Below are 21,471 nucleotides of genomic sequence, written 5' to 3' on the forward strand. Positions count from 1 at the left end.
ATAACATCCTCATGGGGGGATCCTGCCACATGAAAACCTGTAGAGAAGCCATTCTGTGCTCTGCAGCAGCCCAGCTGCATCCAGGAATAGGCATACTTGCATGACTAATTTCAAGTCCCTATTTAATTGGTAGTTGAGTGCAAGTCTCAATAACAATTTAATTCCATGAAAAATTCCCACCGCAGTATTTAACAAAAGATATGACAAGCACATCTAGTGGTGGAACAGAGCGTGAAAGAGGGCCTGTGGGTGATGAGGCAGAGAATATGTGTGCAATTGCGTTCAAGGAAACTAATAAGGAAACCATAAGCCCCATGTGATGTTGCAGCTATCAAACAGTTACTGTAAAGTACTCTTTTCCTTGCTCCTGCTCATCCCTCCTCCACCAGAGACTCAATGGCTTTTTGCTGGGATACACCATTGAATTAAAATTAGTTACTTCTGATTTTCTTGCTGTGAGATCAAAGTCAAGCCCTCGATGATTTGTAGGTCAGGGGAAACTAAGGAAATTTCCCCCACTCCCTCCTAAACTTCCGATGTCCTGGCTGGCTCTAACCGTAGAATCATAGGACTGGAAGGGACTTTGAGAGGTCATCTAGTCCAGTACCCTGTTCTCAAGGCAGGACTAAGTATTATCTACACCATCCCTGAAAGGTGTTTGTCTAACATGCTCTTAAAAGTCTCCAACGATGGAAACCTCCCTAGGCAATTTATTCCAGTGCTTACGCACCCTGACAGTTAGGAAGTTTTTCCTGATGTCCAACCTAAACCTCCTTTGCTGCAATTTAAGCCCATTGCTTCTTGTCCTATCCTCAGAGGTTACGAAGAACAATTCTTCTCCCTCCTCCTTGTGACAACCTTTTATGTACTTGACAATGGTTATCATCTCTCCTCTCAGTCTTCTCTTTTCCAGACTAAACAAACCCAATTTTTTCAATCTTCCCTCCTAGGTCATGTTGTCTAGACCTTTAATCATTTTTGTTGCTCTTCTCTGGACTTTCGCCAATTTGTCCACATCTTTCTTGAAATGTGGCACCCAGAACTGGACACAATACTTCAGTTGAGGCCTAATCAGCACGGAGTAGAGCGAAAGAATTACTTCTTGTGTCTTGCTTACAATACTCCTGCTAATACATCCCAGAATGATGTTTCCTTTTTTTTCTTTTTAAGAGTTACACTGTTGACTTGTTTGTAGCTTGTGATCCACTATGTCCCCCAGATCCCTTTCTGCAGTACTCCTTCCTAGGCAGTCATTTTCCATTTTATATGTGTGCAACTGAGTGTTCCTTCGTAAATGGAGTACTTTGCATTTGTCCTTTATTGAATTTCATCCTATTTACTTCAGACCATTTCTCCAGTTTGTTCAAATCATTTTGAATTTTAATCCTCTCCTGCAAAGCACTTGCAACCCCTCCCAGTATGGTCTGCAAACTTTATAAGTGTACTCTCTATGCCATTATCTAAATCAACATGCAACTATCAGGGAATACACAGATAATAAATGTATTTCCCTGTCCTCTACATGTTTGTATGTTATGCACATTATCATTTCCTAAGCATATTTTGAAATGCTCTTTACCTCAGTTCTCAGCTTTGAGAATAAGAACTTTATTTGCACATCCCTGGAGAATCATAACACGCCTCTGCACTTTGTGCTAAGAAAAGTGAGAAGCAGAGGAAGAGCAGTCCTATTATTACAACAGTTTATTAAATCCCATCTGCACATTTTTGAGAGCATCTTTAAAAATATCACACACTACATGCAAAGTTTCAGAGTAACAGCCATGTTAGTCTGTATTCGCAAAAAGAAAAGGAGGACTTGTGGCACCTTAGAGACTAACCAATTTATCTGAGCATAAGCTGTGATAGAACCTCACAAATATGAGAAAGTATCAAAAACAAAAGTGAAAGACAAAAGTGAGCTTTGTAATCACTGGTATCATGTTATAGATAAATTATCTATAGCACAAGATAGGCCAAAGTGTACCCCTTTAGCTAACTGTGAGAGCTTTTTTGGTTGAGAAAAAACATCTTAATCTAATTACCAACATAAGGAGCTACTAAATATTTCATGGAGTCAGGTAGTATCGCCCTTAAGTAGCCCAGGTTAATTATTAATCCTAGATATGAGGTTGCAGCTTCCAAAGTGCTAGGTAAATTGCATGTAGGGCAGTTCAGCATGTACAAAGTAGAGGATGTATTACAGCACTTAGAGGTTACTGCTGGTGAACAGGATTCAAGTGGATAGCTCACGTTTTTTCAGCAACAGTTCAGGAAGGTTTCGGTCACCAACATGTAAAAAAGTCATTAAAAAGAAATGTCCTATTAATATTGATCACTTTGGACGTCTCCAAGTAAGTCTTAAAAAGACTGGCTAAAAGTTGACAGCAACACAACTGTTGCCAGGTGGCAGCTAGCTTGGAAAGTAGCTCAACAGTAATAATGGACAAACTACAGTGGTGTTTAATTTGGTTGTGGTAGATGCCAATAAGTTCATAACAAGAGATCTGTGGCGGTATGAAGATAACAGTGGAAGAAGAAAATCTTTTTCTTCCTCTCACAGAGTAGCGTGTGATTGTTTTTTGTCGTGCTGCATTTATAGAATACTGTCTTCTGTTACAGTAAATCTATTTTTATGGCTCGTCTGGACTGGAAAGTAAAACTAGAGAAAAAAGACAAAGCCTAAACACCCGCCTTCCACCCACCTTCCCTCCTACCCCTATTCTTTAGAAATAATCCATTGAAAAAAATGTTCCCAGGTTGGTACTGCACTGCGGCCACTGGGGTCGGTGAGAGTGTTGCCATTGATTTCAATGGAACCAAGCTCAGTGCCGGTAGCACACCAACTGGGCTCTACTTCCCCCATTGCAGGATTCCAGTGAGGCACAGTTGGCACATGCCTAGGGGCATCAGCATTCTAGGGGCACCTGACCTCTCTAAAACTGTGTGCAACACATAGGTCAGCCTTAGGCAGTAGGGGCGCTGACGATGCTGTGCCTAGGGGTGCATGAGGTGTAAATCCAGCCCTGGTAACAGACTGAAGATTCTGTCCCTCCTCCTTTTAATTTTATATGAACCAGTTATGTTTTAGGGGCCCTCTCAAATATCCTTTGTTCACGGTCACTGTTCCTACAGCGACTCCCAAATTGTCTTATGATTCTTCTTGCATTCCATATTTATTTGAAGCTACTTTGTGAATGATACAAGCTTGATCTATGTCTGCCATCTCCTTCATATTTTGTTGTCATTCATTTAATTGTAGTTCATACATTGGTATTAACTTTATTGGGTAGCTTTTACATTTAGTAAAAACTTTAAACAAGGGAGAATTATAGTTGCATGGCATGCTATTGTATAATTGCAGGATTATGTGGTAATTTAATAAGAGCATGCTAGTAGATCTGACTATATATAGAAGTTAATTGTCTCTGTAGATTATACAATGCATACTTTGTGTGTGTGTGTGTAAAATCTAACTGACCCATGTCAACAATGAGAATTAGAACTGTGCTCCAGAACCAAATACAGAATCCCACTTTTCAAATGTGGTCCTATCACTCCAGAACCAAGAACCATTAGCTTGGAAAACAAGGTAGCTGGCTAGATATGGATACACCCGTATGTCTCAGATCCTCAGGTGGTGTAAATCTGTGTAAATTTCAATAGAGTTACACCAACTTGCACCATCTGAAGATCTGGCCCATAATATTTTATCTCTATCTCTATAAGCATCAATTGTAGGTCCAACTTTCTCCAAATCCAGTTCAGTAAATAGGAACTGAAGGTCATTATCATTGGAGTTGCCTTTGTGAAACATGTTGGTGTCTCAGACCAGTTCCCAGAGGATAAGTGTCTATATCACAGAAAATACCACCCCCAAAAAAGAGGAGAGGACAGGAGACAGCCTGCCCTACCTTCTAATCCTCAGCTGCTCTCCCTCCAGTTCAGAATTAATGCACACTGGCTTGGTAACATGGAGAAGTTTATACAGACACTGCCCATGCTACAACTTTCCTAGAATAAACAAAGTGCTTTATTCTCCAAAGTGTCCCATCTGACCTCGTTCATAGGCATTACACTCAGCAAAAGGAATAGTGCACATCCTGGAATAATGGTTTGTCCCACTCCAGTTGAAACCAGAAAAAGCCCATGTAGTTAAATGAGAAGAGGAAGGAAGGAAATGCAAAATGTCTAACCTCAGTAAAGCCAGGAAATTCAGAGAAAGGCTGAATCACCATCCTTCCCTACTTCAGTTATGCTGAGGTAGTACAGAGAATATGGCCCTCTTCCAGGTAACTGAGAACTGTGCTCTTACATGCCATATAGGTCAGATTCCTTCCCCCCCCCCCGCAAGAAGAAAAACTTGTGGAAGTGGGGATTAATAGAGGAGGGGGTGGCAAGGGACAGATCATTCCATCAAAGGGCAAGTTTTGCCCTCAAATAGATTAAGCAGAAGCTTCAGTCACCCACTATGGATCCCTTGAGATTCCCAAGATGCAAAGCCTTTACATGGGCTCTTATTGAACCTTACCCACATCCCAGCATGAATATTCCTTATGAGGCTGTTTGAAGGATGATGCATCTAGTTAATCTGTTTCTCAATATCTCTCTCTGACACACACACACTCTCCCCATCCATTCCCATCCTTGGCCTGCCCCCTCCTGCTTTGCAAATCATCAAACCTATGAAAAGTTGTCTGTGAGATAAGAAGATTGAGGAGCAGTGCTACAGAAATTTATAACCCCAAATTCATCATAAGCCGGGATAGCTCTGCCTGCTGGTCCCCTCCACACGTGGATCTTGAGAGGAAAAATCAGGGCCACGTGAGGTGCATAATGCTAGGCACAAGGGTGTAAGGCAGGAATGGCAGTTCAGCCTATGATACATCTCCCTTGTAGGTGTAAGCCAGACGTTAAAGTAAGTGTAAGTGTCTTTGTATGTGAATTCTGCACCTGCACATTAAAAATGTATAGTTCATGCATTTTCAGAACAAAACTAAAAAGCAAAAAATAAAACAATACACTTCCTTCTAAAACAGAATGAAATTCTTTACAATGTGATCACTTTTTCTGGTCAGTGTGATGCTCACTTATTACTCTAACTTTGTCATGATAGTTTAACTAAAGCTTCTTCATTAATGATTTTTCCCCTAGGAAAAATGGAAGCAAAGAAAAATGATAAGATGGTGAGACAACTGCCAATGAAATCTCACTTTATAGAGATTGGAGAAAGCAGAATGGAAGGGTTACCTCCCTCTAGCTATAGAGCATTGGCGTACACAGTTGTAACAATTATTTGATATGAATTGCACCAATCCGCTCCCAGCTCAGGTAGTCAGATGGTACAGGTGCTCAGAAAAGAGCCAGGGGAAGGATGGAGCAAATAGTTTAATAAAAATTAAAATCTAAAACCAACATTCTCAAACTTGGGTTATTAAAATTAGGTGCCTAGAGATAACATTTTCAAAAAGTTACTAAATAGGCTAAGACCCATTTTCAAAAATGATTTTGGCCAGTCTACATAATGTTTCTTTCCCCTTCCCTCCGCCCCCCGCCCCATAGTAAGCTCTGGTGATATAAGCATCTTCACATCAATATAAATGTGTCCAAACATATTTTGATTTCTAAAATGACATAGTTAAAGCAGTACAAAAACTGTGAGTAAACAAGGTCTAAGGCTTGTATTAAAAGTTAATAGGACTTGGACTCCAAAGTGCCTAAATCACTTTTGAAAATGGGATTTAGACACTTTGGAAAATTTTACAGTAGATCCATATTTTGATACCTAAATAACTGGCTTCATTTTCAGAGGTGCTGTGCACTCACTACTCCATTGATTTCAGTGAAATCAAGACACATGTACGGGGCCAAATATAGATTTAGATGTCTAACTTTAGGCACCTTTGTTTGAAAATGTGGCCTGGTTATTAGCTTTTAGGTTCTAATTTTTGTTTGTTTCTTCTCTGCTGAGCTGAGATATGACTCTCCATACATAATAGTGACAATCTAAAGTAGGATTGCCTCGTATAAATTGTAACTATTTTTGGAATGTATTTGATGTAGCTAGATGGTAACAAATGTGATTCACTGGTTTACAAAAATAGATTTCAGTATAAAGAACTGATCTAAAGAACTGTCATTTCCACTTAGAACTCTGATATTTTCTGGGGTCAGCTATTAAAATGCTCCTAAGCCTACTTCAAAGAGAGCTGTGTGCTTAGCACAGCACAAAAGAAACCGTTGTTTTGGAAAGACACCAGAAAACACGTTGGTACATATATGTGTATTCACATAAAACTTTCGATATGAGAAAATAAAATTTAATGAACTTGTAGTCTTCTAGTCTGGATAGCAAAAATATAATAATCTAATTTTAAAATTAAGTAACTAAACTAATTTATAAATAATTAAAATTGTTAAATGAACAAGAATATCTTGGTTAAAAAAATTGACATTATAACATCAAAATACATCAGAAGACTATCCAGGCTGGGATTTTAAAAGAGCTCAGTGTTTGTCTAACTGAAAATCCCACAGCCAGAGTACCAAAAAAAGGGGTATAAGCCACAGAGAAACAATGAGAAAACTTTAACAGATAATGGAGAGCATATTCACCTATCCTACAATAGCAGTAGAGTTAGGGGACCTGGTTACAACACAGTTCATAGATCCATAGGTCTTAAGGCCAGAAGAAACCATTATGATCATCTAGTCTGACCTTTTGCATAATACAGGCCATAGAAATTCACCTGCGTCAATCCCTTAACTACTGATTGAGCTACAGCGTATATTTCAGAAAGATCCAGCCTTAATTTAAAGACTTCAGATGATGTGATCCACCCTGTCCCTAGGTATATTATTACAATGGTTAATACCCTCACTGTAAAAAATTTGCACTAGTTGTCCCCAGACAGTTATATTTTATTGGGTCATGAAAATAAAATGAGAGACCGTGTCAGTGTTAATGCTGGAAGAGAAAACTGAACTTTAAGGTGAAAATTTTGTTCCTGCTTAATAGATTGTAACTATAAGGTTTATCCTATCTACGTGAGGGTTCTATAGTCTTAGACTAGATAAAGAGTATTCTGTATAACTTTGATTTTTCTGAAATTTATGTCCATTTTCCAAATTCACAAATTCATATATTATAAGGCCAGAAGGGTCTATTGTGATCATTCTAGGCTGACCTCCTGTATATCACAGGCCATAGAACTTCCCTGAACTAATTTCTGTTTGAACTAGAGCAAATCGTTTAGAAAAACATCACAATTTGATTTTAAAATTTCCAGTGATGGAGAATCCACCACAACCCTTGTTAAGTAGCTCCAATGGTTAATTACCATCACTGGTAGAATGTGTGCCTTATTTCTAGTCTGAATTTGTCTAGTTTTAACTTTTAACCATTGGATCTTGTTATATCTTTGTCGGCTAGATTGAAAATTCCTCTGTTATCAAATTCCTGTTCCCCATGTAGTAGGTACTTATAGACCAAAATATTCTTTAGTTAAGATAATTTGGAAGTACTAGATACTTGAGAGTAACTTTGCTGGTAGTTCCCAAAAGAAGAAAAATGAATTGCAAGATTCAGAGGAACCTATAAGGGTACAGAAGTACCTGCCTGGAGCCCTTAGTAAATACATGGAACCAAAAGCCCTTTTCTGGAAGATACTGGCAGAATGCTACCAGCAGTCAGTGAGGGCACAGGGAGAGGGAAGGCTGGCAGGCACAGAGGAAACCAGGTTACAAAAGCACACTGCAGGGCTGCACAGTTTCCTGGGGAAGCAGATTGTTCATTTCATTTCATTCATAATTGCATTGACTTCTGGATTGCAAAATGTCACTTAACTCAACCGGGCCAAGTTGCTTCTGACAGAAAGATTAGTATTTCATGTGTTTTGCCAGTTTAGCCAAGACCTAAACATTCTAGCTTTTTCAGATGAATTTTTCAGATTGTTTCAAGAGAAAATACCTGAGACCCAGGCCCATCTCAATTAAACAGACTCAAGTAGGCATGGAAACAAAACTATAAGCCCTGAGGGCTCCGCGTGGAACTATATAAATTTCTGCTAAGCAAACTAAGCAGCCAAAGCAGGGGCTGCTGCACTGATGGGAGAAGAGAAAATGGGGCCCAGCTGGGGCCACCTCAGCCTCCCCTGAACTTTTAGAACTATCCAGGACAGGCCCCCACTACTCTGAGGGCACTAGAACCCAGGTGGTGCCACCTGTCTCTTCCCCTCACCATGTGGCCTTGGAGAAAAACTGCATAGCGGAACAACCAGCCGGAGACTCTAGAAGCAGCCAAAGCAGGGATGTCTGGACATTCTGAGAACTTTGTATAGTTTGGACTGGACTTTCTCTGGCCTGCACCAATTGGCTGTTTGCTCCAATCCTGCCCCTCCCTCACAGTCTCTTCACCTGCCCCCTTCCCACCTTCTTCTCTATCCTGTCTACTCTCACCCCTTCCCTTCAATGTCCCCTCTCCACTTTTCTTTCCATTTAGCTGATCCGCTCCTAACTAACTGTTCCCCCCACCCCCCGCAAAAGTAAATAAATAGTGGAACGAACATGACATTTGCTGGCATCACATTGTTCACTTTGCTTGTGTGTTACACCCCTTCCCACACTCTGTTTCTGTTTCATCTATTTCGATTATAAGCATCTGTTTCCACTGGAGACTTATTTGCTAGTGAAAACAACCTTTTTGCTTTGGTGAAAATGGAAGTGTGGCATTCACTAAGGCCAAAGGCAGTTTGTGCCTACAAAGTACAAGAAAATGCATAAAATGTTCCCAATGTTTTGTTTTTCCCAAATTCAATTAAATTTTCATTCATTTCCCTCGCAGTTTAAGAGACAGAGAATTTTCCACAAATCTTTAAATATATGCTAAAATTACAGCACACAGGCCATCTGCTGGCATTCAAGACAGCTCCAAAGATAGTGACCTTTCTAATTGATGGGAAACTATCATGATCAGAAAGGTCTGATCAGGGTGGGTAATGGAATCCTACAAAACAGATCTGACTCCTTCATATTTTCACCCCAGATCTAAGAAGGTGAAGGAGCATTGACACACAATGTCACTTAAGTCCCAAGGATGGGCTTTCAGAGAAAAAAAATAAAAAAGAGCCTAATCTCTGGGGCTGCTTGAAGTTCAACAGATATAGAAATAAAGAGAAAATTGAGAAAAACAGCAAGAAGAGAGTATACAGTACAAACACCACAGTGACAGCGTTATTCATTATGAATCAGACCATACTTCAGGACGTCTAGTTTCTTTTTCATCTGCCATGGTTTGTTTCGTAAAGTGGCAATTAGTTTCTTTTTCTCTTCTACCTCTTCCTTCAGCTTGGCCAATTCCTCCTCCGTAATTGGCTCCTCTTCAGAGTCGGAGTCAGAGCTTCAAACAAAAGTGGAGGGATAAATACAGTAAGTTTAAAAACGTGAGGGTAATAGAAGGTTTCACTGAAGCAGATGTTCGGTGCTAACTCCTTAACTTGATCCTCTAGGTCTGTCTTGCAGCTGTAACTCTGAACTTGAATTTCTGTAACCCTGACCTGAAATGAAGTATTTGGAGCTTGAAGTACTGAAACTGAGCTGGACTATGACAGAGACAGAGATGTAGGACCTGATCCAAAGACCATTGAAGTGGGTGGGAATTTTTCCATTGACTTCAATGGGCTGTGGATCAGGCCTTTAGAGAGCAAGAGATCTGCTCCTCAAGGGTAATCCAATCTGTTAGATGCAAAGGTTCATGTAAGGAAACCCAACTCGGAACATTGTATAGGTTCTTTTTAGAAGAGTGTTTCAACCGATGGGAGGGAGGTGTTTTTGCAAACCACAGTTTTTGAGAGAGCCATTCCCCACCTGTGAAGGCTCATCTCTGTTGGCTAGTTTGGAGTAGGAAGAGCCATACCCTCACTCTCTCTTTCCCGACACTTGAACAGGGCTAATCATAATCTGATCTTTAAATTGCAATAATGACCATCATCCGTCTTTTTATTAATACAGAAAGGCAGAGCCTATGGCTTTATAAATTATGCATGTTTTATACAGAGAGAGGCCAAAACCAGAATCTTGGATCTGAACCACTTCAAATTTGTGGGGAGGGAGTGCTGTGTTCTAATCTCTGAATTTCAGCCCCACCCTACAGCTTTGGTTGCAAAGGGACTTATTTTCTGGGTCCAATTTATATGTGGCCGAAATCTTGTGACACCATCAGTTCACATAAGAGTATGGAAATTTTGCATGAGAAATTGATTTTGCAAATTTACATATCTCAGAACTCTCACAAGATCAGCTAATTTCACGTGACTTCTGCTATTTAGGGTCAAAATGTCATGAAATTTTAGCACTGTCAAACCCCTAACCTGGCTCTGAATCAAACTTAAATTTAAACCCTAGCCTAAACCCAATGAAAATACAAACATCATTGCAATTATCTCCAGTTATATATAAATCCAGATACACTACCACAGTAAAGCTAAGCCGATACCATGCTGTTAGTGGGTAGCTCAGAATGTTCTGGATATGGGACTGTGTTGAGTAATATTCCCTCCACTACCTGAGTGGATAACATGGCTAAAGATAGTTGTGACAGATATGGCAATTTCATGAAGTATCATTGAAAGACCTTTTGGTATTAAGCTTATGTATTATTATGGGCCAGGATTGTATGTATCTTTTCTATGGGGGAGATATGACAAATATTGTACCCCATCTTTGGGGTCCATTGTTTTAACTGCATAGTTGATAGTATGATTATGCTCCACTCCATGAGGAAGGGCTACCACAAATCCACCAGGAACAAAAAACATTGGGTGGTGATTAAGGCAAATCAGCCAGGCTGTAACTCCCCCTGCAGGGAGATACCACCTCCTGGGATGGCTTGCATATACTAGTTCAAACTAGATTCTCCAGAGACCAACAGACAAAGATGGGACTTTTGGATAAATAGCCTGAGCTTAAACATACTCTTTCTGATCCAACGGACTTAACCTTCTATCCAAGGATGGCCCAATCCTTCTAGAAGAGTCGGAAGGGGTGCCTCCTATCAGAGTTCTTGTTGCAGTGTGTGGGGGGGGGGTGATCTCTGGGGGGTAAGCTATTGGCACGTGTAATTTTTTTAATTGTTTTTAATATTTTTCTCTGTAACGTTTTCACCTTAAGAGTAAATATGTGTGCTTATAAAAACCTATATATTAACATATAACTGCAGGCAGTTACAGGTGCCCAGAGCCTTTGAAGAGAAAGTAAAGTACAGGTGCTGGCCTGTTTAGGCAGTCTGGCTTGCTGCGGATATCACAGTGAAGGCGGGAAACTGTGCAGCCTGGAAAAACCCTGGTCAAGAGGGGGAGAGAGACATTGGTTTCTGCCCCATAGAGGTGACTGCTGAGGAGCTGGGGACCTAGAGTGGTGCCCTTGAAGGATCATAAGAGGGAAATACAGGTGCAATTGCCCTGAACTGTGACAATAACTACCTACTGCTCTCCCAGATATGACTACAAACAGATAACCATCAGTATGACAGAAACCATTTTTTGCAGCAGCGGCATGGGGGAAAATGCTTAAAAATCATTGAACTCAATTCAAATCAGTGCTGAGGATGGCAACTAAAGGAATTTACAAAGAAATTATCCAGTGGATTTAGCTCTTTTTCCTGTTCTGAATGTTCTGTGAATGGACTGATGCCTTTAGGAAATTGATTGTTATTTGAATTAGTTTTAGGAATGGTTTGTTCATGCTAAGTTTAGCCTATGGACTGTTTGCAAATTGCTTGCTGCCATTACATCGTTGAATGCTTGATATGCATGATCTGATATTTGAGCTGTGTGATTAAGTCACGTAATGTGGTTTCTGTTCCCTGACTGGATAACCAAGGATTTATAAACTTCTTCGAATTCCTTTCAAAACAAATTCCATTTGCTAATGCAATGAATTGTGTGAATAACCAGACCTCAGTTATTGACCTAAAATGTTCCTTCTATTAATACTTGCACCAAAACATTTCCCAGCATGAATGATCATTAAAAGCTAATAAAAAGTTACACCAGCACAGTCAAAGTGAAATTCTTTTTAGAAAACATCAAAACAGATATTTTTTTCACTCTTCACCAAGCTCTAGCTTTGGTAACAAATGCTATGTGAGAAGGATATAAAAACAGCATTTGAGATGACTGTATGAGACACATTAGACTGAGTCAGAAAAAAAGAAAAACAGGATCCTACAATTACCAAATTCTCAGTTACTAAAGAATCAAATGCTACATACTAAAGAGAGCTGAACGTTAAAGAACTTGAACTCATCATCCATAAAATTTCAGCAAGAATGTATCATAAAAAAATCCCACTGCTGAAAACAAACCTCTACAGAAAGAAAGAGCCTTGCTGAAAGCCAGTCAGATATATTTATTATTTGGTGTTGAGATGAGCACTATAGAAAGACCTAGGCCAATGTACTGAAAATCAAAAGTCAGATGTCTCATGGATATCATCGTGAAGCACTTGAATCCTAATGCAAGGGAGTACTCTTTTAAAAACAAAAATCAGAAGGACTGACAGGGAATTGAATATTATGCTATTTATGATAAAGGGGTTAAATCCTTTGCCCCGTTCCAGCCAAGGCAGCACAAAGCAGCCAGAAACCTTTCTGACCAAGGCAGCTGAGGAGGGTTCCCTTTGACACAGGGGAATCTCTGTGTTTGTTGTAGCTAGTTCTGAGAGGAATGTGTGGGGGAGTATGAAAAATAAATTGTGATACTGTGGAGCCAGTAAGGAAAGGATGCTGTACAAAATGAACGAGACACTGCAAACAAGGCAGAATAAAATATATATTAGAGCTTTTATTTGTCCCACTGCTCCTTATATGATTTAATGTCAGACCTAGCGCTGGTAATATATATATTTCTTCAAAAGCAAAAATTTATTTTTTAAACAAAATTCAAAATAAAGCCAACCAAATTTTTTCATCTCTTCTATTTAGAATGTTTTCATCAATAAAATCAAAAATTTTATTGAAATCAAACTTTTGTGAAACAGTTTGATTTCAATTAAATTGCATTTAAAAAAATAATAATTTGGGTAAAAAATTCTGACAGTTTTCCTTTAGCTCAAGTGTAAGGTCTCTGCTTTTGGAACCAAGAGAACTGAATTCTTCTATCTTTATTTACAACCAGTGTAAATGCTGCTTATGTGAAATCAGTGGGACTACTCATAAAGTGCTATTCAGTATAGGAGTATCACAATCTGGCCCTATAATAATGAACAAGCTCAGATGAAAGGCTTTCAGAGCTTTCAAAAAGACCTTGACAAGGTCCTTCACAGGAGGCTGCTAAGGAATCTAAGTAATCTTGAGGTGAGAGGTAGAGTTCTCTCATGGACAGAATATGGACAGGAAAAACAAATAATTGCACAACATGGCAAAAAGTTAGCAGTGAATGCTCCAAGGTTCCTCATTATGCTTTTCTTTTCCTTGTTTATTTTTTTCATCTTATTTTCTTTCAGCATGCTTATCTGCTCTGCCTGAAAAGCCAGAAGCAGTGCATCACTTTTAAATCAGTAGGTCAGTGGTCCCCAAACTTTTTTGGTCAAACACACACTTTACCTGGTCTGCGCCCCCTCCGGGAGCCACAGTCTGGAACCAAGGCCAGGAGCAGGGCTGCAGCTGGGGCTGCGGCAAGGAGCAGAGCCATGGCCGGGAGCAGGGCCAGGAGCTGATGGCCGAAGCCGAGGCCAGAGCTGCTACCAGGGGCAGGGCTGAAGCAGAGCTGGGCTGGGCTGGGGGCAGAGCAGGATTGGGTGCCATTCCCTCCCCTCCCACCATGGGAGCTGGCCCAGGTCCCACCATGCCTCCCCCCAGATGTTCTTCCGCTTGCCCCTGGGGGGGGGCATGCCCCACAGTTTGGGGACCACTGCCATAGATAGCTTTTGTTGTGATGAATCCACATGGACATACTAAAGAGCTCATACTTTCCACCCTCTCCTCCTCCCCCAAGGTGTGCAAATGCTCTATCTGAATTAAATCAGCCAAACTGATCATCAGCACATCATTCTTTGTTCATACATTATTTGTGCTCGCCTGTCAAAATAAATACCCTTTAAACACCCTTTGTTGTTGTTGTAAGGAATTATCGGAACAATATGCGATTTAAAAAACTTTCTTCAACTCATTTCAACTTTCTCACAATTACTTTTTAAAAATCTTTAAGATGCCATTTTGTGACATACCTCATAAGCTTCTGCTATCAGAAGCGACAGTCCCTCTACTCTTGGTGTCCCAGAGCTCATACCTTATTTACAATAGCTTGTTGGAAAAGTGATCTTGTTAGTTGTCCCACTTACTGTCTAAGGAGACAATGTTCTTGATGTCCTTCCAGGAATAGATAACTATCTTTAGTTATTCCTCAAATGTTATCCTTGCTATCCCCATGAGCAATGTCCTAGCCTGTATAATGTTTCTAATTAATTAGCCTAAATGAATATATCCTCCTCTACTGAAATTTATCATCCAGTCCAAAAAGTTCTGTTTTCATTCAATTTTACATTTTTCTATGGGTCTTTTTTTTACTACATAACTATTTAATGTTCACAACAGAAGACAACAACAACAACAAGTGAAAGAATATCAATTGGCACAGTCAGGAATATCATTTTAGTAAAATATACTTGAGTGCAGGAAACCACATAAAGGAAGGATAATGCTATAATGGATTTCATAGTGAAGAGCTGGAACAAAGACAAGTTCTAGGAATGCTAAAAGGTGGGGGAAATGGAGTAGAATTGTATTGAAATGTGTTTGGGGAGAAATTAATATGAGAGTCGGGACAACACGTCTCACATTATGGGTTCCTTTCCTTTGATGATTCCTGCTGTGTTCTTCTGAGGTGTCTCTGGGGGCACCGACACCCATAGTGAATGTAAAAATGAGGGAAGTGGAATATCTCTCCCAGCTATGTAAATGTATCTATCTCCATCTGCTTCATGATGCACTCTTCCCAGCAGGTGGTTCCTTTCAAAGAATGTGATTCAAAAGCACAAAGCATGAGGTGGTGGAAAGAGAAGGTGGAAGAATGAGAGCATCAAGGCTGCTAGCAGAAAAACACAAAGGTTGGAATTTTTGGAAGGCCTCAGCACCCACACTGGGTGCTCAATTTTCAAAAGACTTCAGATTCCATTTAGGCACCTAAATAAGTAGACAGGTTTGCAAAATATCTCAGCATACCTGGCATGGGCTCTTGGAAATCTGGCCATAAGTGTCACAATGGGAGCTGTGGGAACTGAGCTCTTTTGAAAATCTGGCCTCAGTTGTGGGTCCTGAGTCCCTGAAACTCTGGCCTTGATCTTTTCTGAAAAACTGGCTCTTATAGCTAAGGGAGTTGTGCTGGCTGTGGGTACTTCCTAACTATAGCCATAAGTTCAGATAGGTTTCAGATTACATAAATAATTACCTTGAGGAACCGTTCTTCTTTTTATCCTTTTTCTTGTTGTCCTTCTCCTTTTTCCCTTTCTCATCAGGTTTTTTTCCCTGTTTGGTCTCATTTTTGCCTCTTCCTTTTCTGCCCCCTTTATTGTCTTCTTCTCCATCCTCATTGGGCTCCTGCTGTTTGGATATCTGATTTTCCCTGTTCTTCTTGTTTTTGCAGGATTCCCCATCAGAATCACTGTCCTCATTCCCAGCCTGTTTCCTCTGTGCTCTCCTGTTTCTCTGTCTGTGTTGCCCAGCTGTCCTTGTCTCCTCTTCCTCCTCCGAATCCTTTCTGGCTCTCCCTCTGGCATTTCCTCTTCTGGTTTTGGCAGTTACTTTCTTCTCTTTTTCAGATTCTTCTTCATCTTCACAATCATGATGGGGGATGGTGGGGGGACACGCAAAAACAAAAAGTTAATATTATGTATCAACACCAACAATTCTCTCTCTCGCACACACATGTACAGAATTTATGTTATCAATATGATATACTATAGCTGCACATGACCTAACAAAATGATAAACAGTTTAGAAACCTGACCTATGATGAAACTTTAAAAAAACTGGGCATATTTAGTCTTAAGAAAACTATGGGGGAGGGGGTGGATGTGTTGGGATGTACAAACCTACACTGGTGAAGTAAGGATTAAGGAGTAGCTCTGGGGCCATAAAGCCCTGCCCAGCTGCCCCTGCTGGGCATGCTCACAGCAGGGGCTAAGCTCAGAAGGGAACAGTTTAGTTCAGTCTGAGTGGACAGTTGCAGGCTCCTGCCAAGAAGCCACTGAGGCCCTAGGTGGCCAGGCCCAGTCCTCAACGCCAAGCCACCACAGACCTATCAATTGCGGAGATTGGCAACAACAAGTCACGGCTGAGAGAAGAAGACCCTTTGGAGCATGGACAGTGAGAGCTTCAGAAGGGACCCCCAGGCAACCAGTGACACCAACAGAGGAACAGAAGCTAGGGTAGGAAGATATAGGGGCCCCTGCCCCTTAGGTCACACATTTTTTAATTACTGCTTCATTGGACCCTGGGTTGGAACCCGGTGGAGCAGGGAGGTCCCAGGTTTCCCTAACTCCAGCCATTGACTCTCGCCACTGGGTGACATGGCCATTGACTCTCACTGCAGGGCAAAGTGGCCACTGACTCTCACTTTGTGAGACATATCCCAGAGTACTACCAGCAGACGATGCTGCTGGGAGCAGACCTGAACTCCCTGTTCCCCAGCACAGGATCTGATAAATCTTTAGATATGTTAAGGGCTGTTATAAAGGGGACATTGATCAATTTTCTCCATGTCCACTGAAGAAGTAATCTGCAACAAGGAAGATTTAAGTTAGATATTAGGAAAAACTTTCTAACTATAAGGACAATTAAGCTATGACAGTGATTCCGAAATTTCCCTGGAAGGCTATTCCAGAATAGTCTTCCAGGGAAATTTTGGAATCACTGTTACTGAGATTTTTAAGAAAAGGTTAGACAAACACTTGTCAAGGAAGTCCTAGGTATACTTGGTCCTGCTTTGGTGCCAGGGATGGACTGGATAACCTCTCAAAGTCCTTCCAGCCCTACATTTCTATGATTCTATCATTAGAGCTCATAACACTCCTATACCCCTGACAGATTAAGATACCAATTATATTATATTATCACCCTAGCTGATAGACTTCCCTGCTGCTTTCCAACCACTGGAGTTATTTTCCAAAGATATTAGTTTAAACATGAAATTCAGAGTGCACTACAGTCAAAACATGATTACAGTAATTCATGAACTATGGGATCAGGATGTCTCAAAAGAATAGTAATAAGCTATAGAGCTCTTCACTTCAGATGACTAGTTTAAATCCAGCCCGAGTCTCTTCGCTAAAAACAGTCATTTTGTTAAGTGGAGACCGGCCGAACAGGAACTGGATTAAGCCTCCACATTTCATGTCATGCACTCCAACAAGAAACTGTCTGAATGGAGAATTGAAATTGTCCATCACTGATTACCTATTTTGCTGTCATCATCTTCGCTCTCAGCTGCACTGCCTTCTTCATTGTCAACTTCAATGCCCACTATGAAAGAAAATCATATTGTGCTGTACATTGAAAGATGAATAGTCATTAAAGACATTTTTAAAAAATATGCTTTGAAATGACTCGATTGTGTCATATTTGGGCTCTTAGTTACAAAAACCCAACATACTGGAACACTGAAGTTTTAGAATATATATTTTTGTGAGTACAATGAGGGAAGTATGAACAACACAGTGGCATGTGACACCCCTTGTCCCCCTTTCTTCAGCCAGAGCACTGGAGCTGAGAATGGTGGTAATAAAAAGTGAGATTTACTTTTTCAAATAGGAAGAAGTTGGAGGATGTGAGAGGTAGAAGTCTCATGGAGAGATGAGGTAACTAGCAGCTACCTCCTGATTAGCAGAAAGACAATGAAAAAACTGCTGCCTCCCCAGGCAATTCTCAAACTTTCTTTTAAAATGTGCAAGACTAGCAGTGACTAGTACTCGGGAATCTTCTAAGATCACCGCAAGCTTTAACAAAGAGCCATTTCCTGGTAAAACTGAGTGGAGGAGGAATGAGATTTAGGAGTAGCAGCAAAACTGATGGGTAGAGGGTTCCAGAAGAGGGGAGAGGAGTTTCTCTTGAAGCTTCAGATTTAGAATTCAAAACTCTAAGCAAAGTGGCAAGAAATGATTTTGTTCTTTCTTGGACAGGGATTTGCCCTACCTCATAGCCCCCAAGAGACAAGATAGGGAGTGGAGACTTCAGGGAGAGGACCCCATATACTAGCCACCTTCCACTCCCAGGACAACAATACTTAGGTTAGAGTGGGGTCCCTGGTCCTAAGTGGAGGGACATGGCTGTGGTGTTACTGTCTGAGTGAGTCCAGTAATGCAGTGACGGAGGAAGCTGATGGTTGGCTTAATGAGAGAAGGGCACTTATGGACACTGGCTGTAATGAATAGAGGAGGTTGGTTGAGTTGCTCTGTTTACTGATATGTGGTTGGAGGGTGTGGATCTATGGTTCTGCAAACGTTATCAAGCCTGTTACCTAAATGTTTATGGAACTGGGTTTATTATTCCTGGAGAGATCTAGAACACACAAACCTACCCTCATTTTATGGGAGTTGAAATTCCAGTCAAATTATTCACACCGCTCGAATAGTGATTACTAATGAGTAGAGCGGGAGATATTCTGTACCTGCTAGCCACAAGTAACCAGGAGTATATCCCAAATAATCTCCCTGGGGCACTTTGAACCAGTGGTGGTGATGGTAGGGAACCCTATGTATTTAATTCCAAAAAAGTTCAACTGTAGAAAAGAGCTATTTGGTGACCTGGGGTGTCAACCTGGTGTTGGTCAACTGGTGTGGAGACCAGTGATGTTCCCTCAGAAAGATTTCTACTGTTGTATGAGGAGAAGGTTGCAGCCAGCTCCCTGAAAAGTTCTCAAGGTGTCTCTGTATGAGCCTGGAGGTCCAGAAGCATGAGGGAGAGGGCTTGAGGTATGCCAATGGAATGTATAAAGTTGATATGTAGTGGGAAAGAATTAAGGAGGAAATTAAGAAATATTGTCCATTAATATAACTATGCAGCTGTTATTCCATTACTTTTTACCATATATTTTCAGACATGTGCTACCTAACTTTCTCCCTGTTATGTCAGGACAGTAAGCCTATAGTAAGTTGTACAACTCAAATTTTCTAAAATAACCTTTCAGTCAACAGGAAACTAAAATTATCACTATTATTCACTTCCTTGTGTGCCTTTTCACTTTTCCTCACTCTTGTAGTGGCTCCCCTCCGCCACAGTTTCTGACATGGACTCATATTAAGCAGCTTGTGACCTCTTAAACCATGATGTAGAAGTTAATTTATCCAGTGAAAACTGTAACCAAACAATCAGGCATTGCTGCTTAGCTTTACCGAGATAGGAGATTATAAATCAAAAAATGGTAAAATATGTAAAGCCGTAAACAAGAAACAATAAAGAGTCTTGTTTCTGTCTGTGAATTAACATGGAAAGGATTATTATCCTGTATTTGACAGACACATTAAAACAGGGACGTATGCACAAAATTTAAATTCCCTCCATAAAGCATCTCTTTGTAATAGTATTTTCTGTTATTTGAACAACATCTGCATAATAATTTTTAAGGCTATGCACAAATGTAATCATGCAATATCATCAGTGGGATGTGAAAATAAGTGCTCTTTTGTTCGGCCTGGACATATGCCTACTGTTGCTGGCAGTAACTGGATCTACATTTGACAAAGATCATTACATTGCTATTGAGAGCTTGCAATGACGAAGACAGACATCTCTAAAAAGATAGGTTGCATGCAACAGAAGCTCATGGTCTTTTATTTGCAACTAATTCCTTTGCTGAGCTCCTCCAGCCAAAGAGAAATTCCCAAGGAAGCACTATAATGATATAGGATTGGCCTTACTTCAGATTTTGATGAGTGCAGACAATAAGCAAACAGCTGGGGGGTTAGAATATATTCTGAATCATTTTCTGGACCTAAAAGTATATCATGCAGAAATTAACATTATATCTGGAACAAATAAAAACAATGCCTATGCAGCGTAGCAACTTAAATGCAATAGAAAGTAATTGATTGAATTTAATTAAATATAGTGGCATAAGATAATAAATGTGCTAAACTGAATCCAGCATATCGGACAAGATAATATGTTGCACTAAATAATAGGATCACTCATCATTCTGACTAATAAATAATAGAAAGTCAACATGTTTACATGCTTGATTATCTATGTGACCAACAGTAGAAGTGCTAAATAGCAGAGATTTTAAACAACAAACAAAGAAAAAAACATAGGGCCAAATAGAAGTGGATATTACTGTGAAAAGGATGTGACAAAAAGCACTGTATTAGCCTGGAAGTGCAAAGAGAGGATTAGAGGGGATCACGCAACTGCAAGAGTAGTGAGTTCATAGTGCAGACCTTGCACAATCTTGTTTTTTTTGCGAAAGCTGACAATTTACAGCATTAGATTGAAAGGTAGTTCCTGCCTCCATGACCTCATTCTTCTGCAAAAATAGACCATGCAAACCTGCTAAATCCATTTGTCCTAAAGAGACCCTCTAAAAAAAAACAAATTTACTGTGCAACAGAAACCATTGTGGCAACATTTAAGTGACAAATTATTACAGGTTCCTTTTATATCTGCTGGAATTACACATTATTGTGCTTCATTCCACAGACACTCTGGCCTTCTCTGCAGTAGATAAGAACTTAAGAATGGCCACATTGAGTCAGACCAATGGTCCATCGAACCCAGTATCCTGTCCTCTGACAGTGATCAGTGCCTGATGCTTCTGAGGGAATGAACAGAACAGGACAATCATTGAATGATCCATCCCTAGTCATCCAGTCCCAGCTTCTGGAACTCAGAGGATTAGGGACACCCGGAGCATGGGGTTGCGTCCCTGACCATCTGCCCTCCACAACATCCCCTGGCAATGAGTTCCATAGGTGTACTTGGACTTTCAGAAAGCCTTTGACAAGGTCCCTCACCAAACGCTCGTAAGCAAAATAAGTAGTCTTGGGATAAGAGAGAAGAATTTCCACATAGTGAAATATTCTGGGAGTTAAAGGATATCAGAGTTGTTTGTTAATACCCCAGAATTCCCAAATACAGTCAGTATCACCATCAACATGAGCACCAACATAGACCCGACCCTGGAGCAGAAGTGACAGTTCTTAACACAGCTTCCACTGATTAGTTGCATTGCTGCTGAAGATTGGAAAGTGTTACAGGCAGAATTCAGGAACAGATAAGAGCTCCTGAGTTTTCAGTTAATGGGCACAGTGTTTATAACTCCCTTTAGCACAATGTCCCAGGATCAGCTGTAGAATAATTTACTGGTGCAGCAGGCAGGCACTGAAGACCAACCTTGCCTTCTTGCAGTCCATGAATGTTTCCTGAGTGGAGCACCATTCTAGATGAGACCTGTATTTTATGTTGGGATGATAGCTGGATGGGGT

General features: G+C 40.4%; 1 protein-coding gene across 1 annotated transcript in view; it reads right to left on the reverse strand.

Annotated features, from left to right (window-relative positions):
* The window catches only part of TMC1 (transmembrane channel like 1), a 90,178-nt gene that overhangs the window by 53,018 nt on the left and 15,689 nt on the right, over nucleotides 1-21,471 (reverse strand). Inside the window, exons 2-4 of the mRNA XM_073346113.2 lie at nucleotides 17,459-17,515; nucleotides 15,444-15,819; nucleotides 9,257-9,397 (exon numbers count right to left, since the gene is read on the reverse strand). Coding sequence (XP_073202214.2) covers nucleotides 9,257-9,397; nucleotides 15,444-15,819; nucleotides 17,459-17,515 — 574 coding nt within the window. The remainder of the gene's footprint in view (nucleotides 1-9,256; nucleotides 9,398-15,443; nucleotides 15,820-17,458; nucleotides 17,516-21,471) is intronic.

Source organism: Lepidochelys kempii, chromosome 5, assembly GCF_965140285.1.
Source record: "Lepidochelys kempii isolate rLepKem1 chromosome 5, rLepKem1.hap1, whole genome shotgun sequence".
NCBI classification, from domain to species: Eukaryota; Metazoa; Chordata; order Testudines; family Cheloniidae; genus Lepidochelys; species Lepidochelys kempii.